The sequence below is a fragment of the Zeus faber genome (assembly GCF_960531495.2).
Source record: "Zeus faber genome assembly, chromosome: 14".
Classification (NCBI taxonomy): Eukaryota; Metazoa; Chordata; class Actinopteri; order Zeiformes; family Zeidae; genus Zeus; species Zeus faber.
Window position 1 is genome coordinate 27,638,184 of NC_137200.1, and position 10,034 is coordinate 27,648,217.

The 10,034-nt window shown below is 47.2% G+C and overlaps 1 protein-coding gene across 1 annotated transcript; it reads left to right on the top strand.

The window, feature by feature from the left end:
- Nucleotides 1-1,953: 1,953 nt before the first annotated feature.
- pwwp2a (PWWP domain containing 2A) lies at nucleotides 1,954-9,825 on the top strand (the record flags this gene model as incomplete). The annotated part of the gene is made up of 3 exons (XM_080013586.1): nucleotides 1,954-3,095; nucleotides 8,091-9,219; nucleotides 9,373-9,825. The coding sequence occupies 3 exons, from the start codon at nucleotides 1,954-1,956 to the stop codon at nucleotides 9,823-9,825; spliced, it is 2,724 nt and encodes a 907-aa protein (XP_079869712.1).
- Nucleotides 9,826-10,034: the final 209 nt, after the last annotated feature.

A 10,034-nucleotide genomic window follows, 5' to 3' on the forward strand; every position in this document is an offset into this window, starting at 1 on the left:
GCAGCGCGGGACTGGAGCGGCCCGACCGAGCCCCGTTCCCACGCTATCACACACGGAGTTGTCATGATTAAACGTGTGATGCATTTTATGGCTGCAAATAATGAATGAGCCTCATCACTGTGCACATGTGATTTTGAGGCAGTTTTCTCGTCATTGAAAGCAGCACAAACGCAGGTTTTTTGTCCTGCGTTTCAGACTCATGTCAACGCACAAAGAGGAGACAACAAATGAAGCCAACGCTCAAAGTGTTTTACTCAGTGTCTGAGCTGAGGGCAGCAGCAGTGAATGATGTCAATCATACATCTATAGATGTATATTATATGGATATAATATACATCTATAGATGTATATTATATCTATATAATATACATAGATGTATATTATATAGATATATATATATATAATATACATAGATGTATATTATATGGATATAATATACATAGATGTATATTATATCTATTATATAGATATAATATTATTATATCTATTATTATATAGATATAATATACATCTATAGATGTATATTATATGGATATAATATACATAGATGTATATTATATCTATTATATAGATATAATATTATTATATCTATTATTATATAGATATAATATACATCTATGTATATTATATCTATATACTATACATCTATAGATGTATATTATATAGATGTAATATACATCTATGTATATTATATAGATATATATATAATATACATCTATAGATGTATATTATATATATATAATATACATCTATAGATGTATATTATATAGATATAATATACATCTATAGATGTATAGTATATTATATCTATAGATCTATAGATGTATATATTCATATGTGTTTATATGACTTTTTATGTATTATATGTATGATTATATGCATTCATAAGTGTACTGTATCTTTTTTCTTCTTTTCTCTTCTTTTCTTTTCTTTTCTTTTTTCTTCTTTTTTCTTCTTTTCTTTTCTTTTCTTTTCTTTTCTTTTCTTTTATTTCTTTTCTTTTCTTTCTTTTCTTTTCTTTTCTTTCTTTTCTTTTCTTTTATTTCTTTTCTTTTCTTTTCTTTTCTTTTCTCTTCTTTTCTTTTTTCTTCTTTTCTTTTCTTTTATTTCTTTTCTTTTCTTTTCTTTTCTTTTCTTTTATTTCTTTTCTCTTCTTTTCTTTTCTTTTCTTTTCTTTTCTTTTCTTTTATTTCTTTTCTCTTCTTTTCTTTTTTCTTCTTTTCTTTTCTTTTATTTCTTTTCTTTTCTTTTCTTTTCTTTTCTTTTCTCTTCTTTTCTTTTCTTTTCTTTTCTTTTTTCTTCTTTTCTTTTCTTTTCTTTTTTCTTCTTTTCTTTTCTTTTTTCTTCTTTTCTTTTCTTTTCTTTTCTTTTTTCTTCTTTTCTTTTCTTTTCTTTTCTATTCTTTTCTTTTCTTTTTTCTTCTTTTCTTTTTTCTTCTTTTCTTTTCTTTTTTCTTCTTTTCTTTTCTTTTCTTTTTTCTTCTTTTCTTTTCTTTTTTCTTCTTTTCTTTTCTTTTCTTTTCTTTTTTCTTCTTTTCTTTTCTTTTCTTTTTTCTTCTTTTCTTTTCTTTTCTTTTCTTTTTTCTTCTTTTCTTTTCTTTTCTTTTTTCTTCTTTTCTTTTCTTTTCTTTTTTCTTCTTTTCTTTTCTTTTCTTTTCTTTTTTCTTCTTTTCTTTTCTTTTCTTTTCTTTTCTTTTCTTTTCTTTTCTTTTTTCTTCTTTTCTTTTCTGGTCGCAGACAATGCACCGCCGGTCCTCGGACCTGACGTCACACGGACAAACAAAGCGGCCAATGAGAGAGGACGTCTGGAGAGTGATGGGGCATTCTGCCAGTCACCTGCCACCCCGTGGCTTCTCGGCCAATCAGAGGTGGTGTTGTATCGGGAGGCGCAGGGCCTGGCCCGGTGGCTTGGGGATGGGGCGGGACCTGTAACTGGGAGCACAGCTGAAGGAAAATGGCGGCCGTGGCTGCAGAGCCAGGACCCGCAGCGGTTCCGACCACAGCAACGGACGATGAGGGTCAATGTGACCCAGGTCCGGGGGAGCCGACACCCGCAGGAGGGGAACCGGATCCCGAGACCCGGGCGGAGCTCTGCCCGGTGCGGGACGCTGCGGTGCCCGGGCTGAAGGCTGGGGATGTGGCGCTGGGGGATCGCGGCCATGTCAGGCCGGAGCGGGAAACCGCGGCGGGAAGAGCCCTCTGTGCGCGGGCAGGCGACGATGAAAATGGCGCAAATAATAAAAGAGAAAAGGACGAAGCGTCGGGCTGCGCGGCGGGGTCCGCCACCGTCGAGCGCCAGAACCTGGAGCCCTTCTCCCCGGTGCCCACCGAGCCCAGCCAGGCGGCGTACAGGAGCATCACGGACTCGCAGCCCTCGGCCGTCTTCCTGCACTCTTTCCCCGCTGCGCCGCCCGCCGCTGAGGCCGGCCTGTCCCTGGCGGAGCCGGCGGAGCCCACCACCAACACCACGGCAAACGAGTACTACCAGAACCGGGTCGAACCGAGCAGAATAAGCCAGCCCGCGGATCCAATCTACACGGCTCTCCTCAGACCGGAGGCGAGGCCCGAGTCCCCGGACGGTGCCGCTGCGCCCGGTCCGACCCAGTACACCGCCGCAGACTCGGTGCCGGGCCCGGACGGACCGGACCAGGCGGCCGTCGGTACTACGGCCACGGGATTGCCGGCAGCGCGGGATTGCACCATGAATAGGGACCTTTCTTCCTCTATTGCGAGAACCGGGCCGAGCTCCGGCGGTACGGAGGATCTCTCGGTGCCGAATCAACCCGGCTCCGCCGCCGACCTTCGGCTACCCTCGACGGGTTCGGTGCCGCGGAGGAGCCTGGACTCCCGCTCCTCGTCGCCCTGCCGCTCCCCAAAACTGAGACCGACCGACACCGCCATCTCGAAGCCCGAGACGAGAGCCGTCGAACCGGCACCGGAGCCTTGCGGTGCTGCAGAGTCCATGCCCACAGAGCCGCTGGTGCCCGGCTCCGAGGTGCGGGTGTCACTGGACCACATCATCGATGACGCGCTGGTGGTGTCGTTCCGGCTCGGAGAGAAGCTCTTCTCTGGGGTTCTGATGGACCTGTCCAAAAGGTAACCTTTCTTCGAGGCCACACATGGGTCCTTTGTGTTCTGGGTTCCCTAGAACAACTAGAAAGGTTCTGGATCCTCTGAAACCACCTGGAAACGTCCCCGATCATCTGGAACCATCTACAAAGGTCCTAGATCCTCCAGAACCAGGAAGGTGCTGTAATACTCAAGAACGGTTCTGGAAACGTGTAGAACTGCTCTGCATCCACTAGAGGAGTTCTAGAAAGGTCCTGGATTCTCTAGAACCTTCCTAGATGGTTCTGGCACTATCTAGGAAAGTAAGGGATCAGCTAGAATCTCCCAGGACAGTTCTGGAACAGTCTAGGAAGGTCTTGGATCCTCTCAAACAGGGGTCTCAAACTACAGGCCCGGGGTCTATATCCGGCCCGCAAGACAAAAACGTGGCCCGCTACATGGTGATAATATAAAGATAAATGTGGCCCGCAAAAATACTTTTTTCAAACCACAACGCTTAAATAACCCACACAAACGTACTCAATGTTTTCAAAATATGGAACAGAATTAAATCGATCACGAGGGAGATATTTCTAACAGGATTACAAGGCAAATCCCAAAACAAAACGGCCGGTTTTCCCTTGACGTTCAACACAGCCCCTAGAAGAAGTCAACCTGGCCAGTGGCTCCCAGGTCACTGGAGTTTGAGACCCCTGCTCTAGAACCACCCAGAATGATTAAAGATTTGTCTGAAATGTTCTGGAACCGTGTAGAAAGGTTCTGGAACCACCCAGTAAGGTTCTTGACTGGTCACGGTTCTAGACCCCCCAGAACCACCTGGGAAGGTTCTGGATCCTCTCTGGGCTTTGGTTCTGTTCAGGCCAGGCAACAGAAAACACATTCCCCGGCCCGTGTCTAAGTATGTTGTGAAATAAGGTCTGAAATGCCACAGAGCATCTGAGCATCCATCTGGGCACTTTGCAGACTAACCCAGTGGTGCGCAACCTCGGGTCCAGGGACCCCAGGAGGTCCTTCCAGGGGAGGACAAATGAGATTGTCCGCTGATGACTGTTTGGATCCTAGTTTCACTGTAATTTCCCAGACTAGAGGATAGAGACTAAACCAGATCTAATCAATAAAAATATTAATCTCAGATTGGATCCAGGGACAAAATCTGAACAGAGTTTCAGAACCGCTGATTAGAATACTGACATTTTCAGTCGAAATGATATTGAGTCGACTGAATTAAAATAACTGATTTATTCACTGAATCAGATATTACAAAACTGTCACTGAGTAGCGAGTAACTCGAAACAGGAAGTCAACGCACTGCGTCACGTTGGTGGAATCTGGTCCATGTATCTGAGTATTTCTACATTTAAAAAAACATCAAGGATACTTTGATTTAAATAATTTCAGGATTATTTTAAGGACAATGTTTGGTCCCTTCAGATGTTTACACACCAGTGATATTGTAGATCCAACCATTAGTAATGTGGACATTATGACCATTGATTAGAACAGTCTATGAAGTTCAGGCAACGGTATTACTTTACTTTAATGCTCCTTATAGACAACCAATACCGATATTGTCAATAAATGAATCTGTTCAGTTTTACTGCATCTTCAGATAGGGATCAATTGGTGTCATGAAGGGTTACATTATTGGGGGAAATATTAAATGTGTACTCATTCATTTATCGTGAGTTATAATATTCTCTTAAAATCCGACCACACACAGATGTAACGTTTAAAGGTCAGGTCCTTCATCCCGGAGGGAGATTGCAGTGTCACAGCAGCTCACATAAAAAATAGGCAAAGATAATAAAGGGGAATAGAGAAAATGAAAAAATGCAGTGAACCTAAGAACTGACCCCCAAAGAAAAATTGAAACATTGGCGATAAGCTGCAAATGTAAAAATGCACAAGAACCAAATAAAACAAACACTAAACCTAAAAAAACCCAATAAACAATTAAAAATATGGCATCCCCAACAAAGAACAATAAAATTAACCTGAGAATTTAACAAGAAAAACTTGACATGTAAAATGAACTAAGACATCGGCCCGTTCTGGAATCAAGTAAACTAAAGTGATAAATTGATCGTTCTCCTTGTAAGGTATCGATGCATTTGCGGTTACAGGTAGAGCTGGATGTACAGTAGATTCAAAGCCCATTTTACCATAGTATCCATTAGAAACTGTTACTATGGTTACAGTTACCATAGTATCTACAGTAACCGTAGTTACCGCCATAAATGCAGTAACCATAGTATCTAGGGCTGCAGGAAAGAAATTGAAATAGAATTAGAATATTTTAAAAAGAGTTTGAAGTACATCTGTTTTTACACGTCGGTTTTACAGTGACCCAGTATTTTAGGAAACAGGTGAAACAGAAAACAGTTGAATACCAATCAAACAACCAAGTTAAATAAGGGTTAGGGTTAACTGGTCGCGAACATGTCACAGTGAACTGCTGTAACCTCTGCTGACTGTGGCGTTAAAATCCACACCGTGCGGTGCCACCAGCCCAACCTCCGTGTTTCTGTTCGACTGATGGATCCAGAATCTAGATCTGAGCAACACCCGGTCCAACTGTTCCAGGGCTCCCGATTCAGTAGCCCTTCTTCCACGGTCCGGCCGAACAGTTTTCAGCGCGGTTGGTAACGGTTACAGTCGCGGTTCCACTATGCACATTTTGGCATGGAAGGGTTGTGACCCGTTCCTATTCCTGGATTTAGTAACCGTACTGAATGGGGCCAAAACGCTCTGCGTGGAGGCTGAACGACGTTTGTGTTCCATGATCGGTTCCTCATCAAGTGCACGGACGTGCGGCGGCTAAACGCACTGCAACTTAAAAAAAACACCTGCAAATAGACAAAACACAAGCAAATTAAGAAAACATCTTCACCAATATGACAATTAGAAAATGCGCTGCAAATCCAGACGTGTTGAACAAATGGCAAAGCAAAACGCTTCGCAAATGGAAAACCACAACTGCATTAGCTGAAAACACAACTGCATTAACTGCATTAATATGAAACAAAATATATTAAACAAAATTATTTTGTGTCTAATTATATATAAGAATTTATGCAAGTAATAACCTGGAGCCGCAAATATCGCAGACCAATTGCGCCACGAGAGACCGCAAGTCCAAGTCCTCATCTGCTTCCTCCTTGCAATTAAATAGAAAAAAGAACTTTTATATCAATCCACAGTTTATTATCTAAGTGCGGTGTTCCAGAGAAAACAGCTTCTACCGGCCCTGTGATAGTGCGGTGTCGCTCGCGAAGGATTAAAATCTTTTGGGTGAACGAACGGTGAATGAGATTCCGGATCACGTTCGCAGTGAGTGAATCCCCCTTTTCACCCTAAAGATTTGAATCGTTTGCGAACTTCACCACACCATCACGGAGCCGGTGGAAGCTGTTTCCTCCGGAACATCGCACTTAAATGGCTTGGATAAAAAGTGTGGGTTGATATAAAAGTTGTTTTTTCTATCTATTGCACGGAGGAAGCAGACGGAGGATAATAACAGACACAAAGTCATTTAGTTGATCAGATGAATCAGTGCATCCGGTGTGGCTCACTTCTGTAATGTGGTTTTGTGGTTTTTTTCTGTCAAAGCTATTGTGTTTTTGGTCATTTGCTTGTGTTTTGTCTGTTTGCTTGTGTTTTCTTAAGTTGCAATGCGCTGAGCTCTCAGGGCCACTGTGCATACGTCACATCTGATACATGTTCTGTTTACATCCAGCGGCGCCATTGTTAAAACACTCACTTGGTATGAGCCGAGCTCCACGGCGTTTTCCCCTTTTCCACCCATTTTCACCAGTTGTGTTGTGAATATTTAAATAAAAACAATTTTTTTTCTTTCCAATGGTAGAACATAACACGTGTAGCCGTAACGGCTGCTTACCCACGTAAATAAACAGACCAGCAAGAAAAAATCTGAGAAACTGAAACAAATTGAAATCCTCCATTGGGAGGAAAAAAGTGTGCGGCCAAGACCGCGGCTCCTCATCTCTCCGGAAATGATAACAACCGTCCCATACGCATGAGGTAGACGGACGTCATCGCTGACGCAACGCGTCATTTGTGGTCGTCACTGTCAGCGACTTCCTGCTGCTGATTCCAGCTCCGGTGCTGATGGAAATGCAATCCGTAACCGAGAACAAGCGGCTCTCGGCGCGGTAGCACTTTGGCCTCAGAACAATCGTTGGAATGAGCCTAATGCTGTCACCATCGTCTGGGAACCGCCCGGAAGTGAACGTGGACCACCCCAAATTCATAATGTTGATTCACATTACAATTACATCATAAGCCCATTATAATATAATGATAAATAAGTCACCTTAGACAAAAGCGTCTGTAAAATGTTATGTAAGGTTATATTCTAATTAGTGAAAAGCATCCGTGATGGTTCTTGGTATAAATTCTAACAAAGTCTTTAAGATTTACTTTAAAAATGATCTTTATTTGGCTTCGTTTGAGTTTGTTCGTCTGGGCTCTACTGCTCATCCCTCCCAGCGAGGTGCACAGCAAACACAAACATACTTAGTGAGCTAGAAATATGGGAGTGAACAACTGGAATCCCCACCATGGATAGAAGAGCAGAGCCCAACAGGTGGATGCAGGGCAGAGAGACTGGCTGCTTCAAGAGGGCGGCCCATAAGGGCGTGGCCGCACGTGGCGCCGTCAAGTTGTCTGACAGAACTAGCACCACAAGCTACGCATCATTTCAAAGGATTAGGAAATATACACTGTGCGTTATGAATCGCCAAGAACCGACTCTGAAAAAGGGATTGGACCTTTCATCGCTATGAATAGTTTGACATATTATTTGTATTCTGCTCCCACAATGCATTGCAGGTCTGTTTGTAAAGACCATTTGAAGCGTGGAAATGCTTTTCCATGCTCCCTGACACTGACACCTGTCTCTATGCCTGTCTGTCTCCCCCTCCTCCTGTCTCTTGTCTGCCTCTCTGTCTTCCTCTTTCTCTGCCTCCTCTCTCCCTCTTCCTGTCTCTGCACCTGTCTCAGGTTTGGCCCCTATGGTATTCCCATCACAGTGTTTCCTCAGAGGGACTATAAGGACCGGCCGCCGCTCTCTCTACATGAAGCAGATGTATCCCGGCATGCAGCGCAGGACGTGGCCCCGCCCCTCAAGGAGGAGCCGCAGGAGGCTCCCGGAGGCTCCCAGGCTCCTCCTCCTCTTCCTCCCTGGACCTCCAGACCCCCCCCCTTGTTCCAGGATGGGGCACCGTATCCCCCCCCGCTCCTCATCAGGGACTCGTACCAGCAGGCGCTGCCCCAGCCGCCCCCCCGTAGGATCCGGAGGCCTAAGCGCCGCTACCGCTACGAGGAGCCCACCTCCATCATGAATGCCATCAAGCTCCGCCCTCGCCAGCTGCTCTGCGACAAGTGCAAAGGAGTGGTGCCCTCTGTTGGTGGGCCGAGGGAGCTGCGGCGCGGTGCAGAGGATGCCGCCAGGCGCCGTAGGGACGCTAACTCTTCTTCTGTGGTTAGAGGGCGCCACGGGGACGCTAACTCTTCTTCTGTGGCTAGAGGCCGTCACGGAGAAGCTAACCCTTCTGCTGTCGCTAGCAAGCGGCACAGGGACGCTAACTCTTCTGTGGTTGGCAAGCGCCATGGGGACGCTAACTCTTCTTCTGTGGTTGGCAAGCGCCACGGGGAGGCCAACTCTTCTTCTGCGGTTGGCAAGCGCCACGGGGAGGCAAATTCTTCTTCTGTGGTTAGCAAGCGCCACGGGGAGGCTAACTCTTCTTCTGTGGTTAGCAAGCGCCACGGGGAGGCTAACTCTTCTTCTGTGGCAAACAAACGCCACAGGGACGCTAACTCTTCTGTGGCTAACAAGCGGCTGCGGCGCGAGGCTTCCTCGTCGCGGCAAGGGGGCGTGGCTCCCAGGACGCTGCAGACTCGCTCCGCCTCCTCCTCCGCCCAGAAGATCCACTTCACGCGCCTCAGCTCGTCCTGCCCCCCCCCAGCACCCCTCCCTCCCAGGCTGCGCATCAAACCGCACAGGTATCGTACCGACGACCCCCCGCACCCCCCCAAACGCCCCGCTTCCCGCCACGGCCGCACGACACCGCCCGGCGCCCCTGACCGCCCCCCCTTGGGCGGCGCCGACACGGTGAAACAGGAGGAGGAGGTGGGGGCGGGCAGCTTGCTGCTCTGCGTTGCCATAGAAACCCCCTCGTTGCAGCAGCAGGCTGCCTCCTCTTCCTCGCTCCACCTGGACCTCCTGCACCCACCCCCCTCGCTCCCCCCGTGCTCCTCCTCCCCGCCCCCCCCCCGGGTCCAGGAGGAGGCGGAGAGGGGCAGAGTGTCAGAGGCCAAGAGGAGCAGGAAGTCCTCCTCTTCTTCCTCTTCCTCCTCGTCCTCCTCTTCCTCCTCCTTCTCCAAGTCGGTGTCGCGCCTCGCAGCAGCAGACGGCCGCAGCGTGTGTGTGGGCGACATTGTGTGGGCGAAGCTGCACGGCTCCCCCTGGTGGCCGGCCCGTGTGCTAGGCCTGACGCTGTGGCGGCGGCCGGGCGCGGCGGGCGTGGGGCGGCAGGAGGCGCGCGTGGCGTGGTTCGGCTCGCCCACCACCTCCTTCCTGTCGCTGGCGCAGCTTGCCCCCTTCCTGGAGAGCTTCCAGAGCCGCTTCGACAGGAAGCGCAAGGGCCCGTACCGCCGCGCCATCAGCGAGGCTGCACGCGCCGCCAAGCAGCTAACGCCTGAGGTCCGCGCACTGCTTACTCAGTTCGAAACCTAGCTCCTATCCAAGGCCTCGCCACCCCAATCGCCTCGATCCTGTCGGACTGAAAGACTGAAGTGTCGAACGGCCATGTTTCCTGCTGTTGACTTCCTACGTTTAGCTCGCTAATGCACACCGTGCTATGCTACGCTAGCAGCTGTTGGCACGTAGGATGTTGTTTAATTTCAGTAAAATGTGATGTAGTTGGCGCTCCCCCCCACACACAC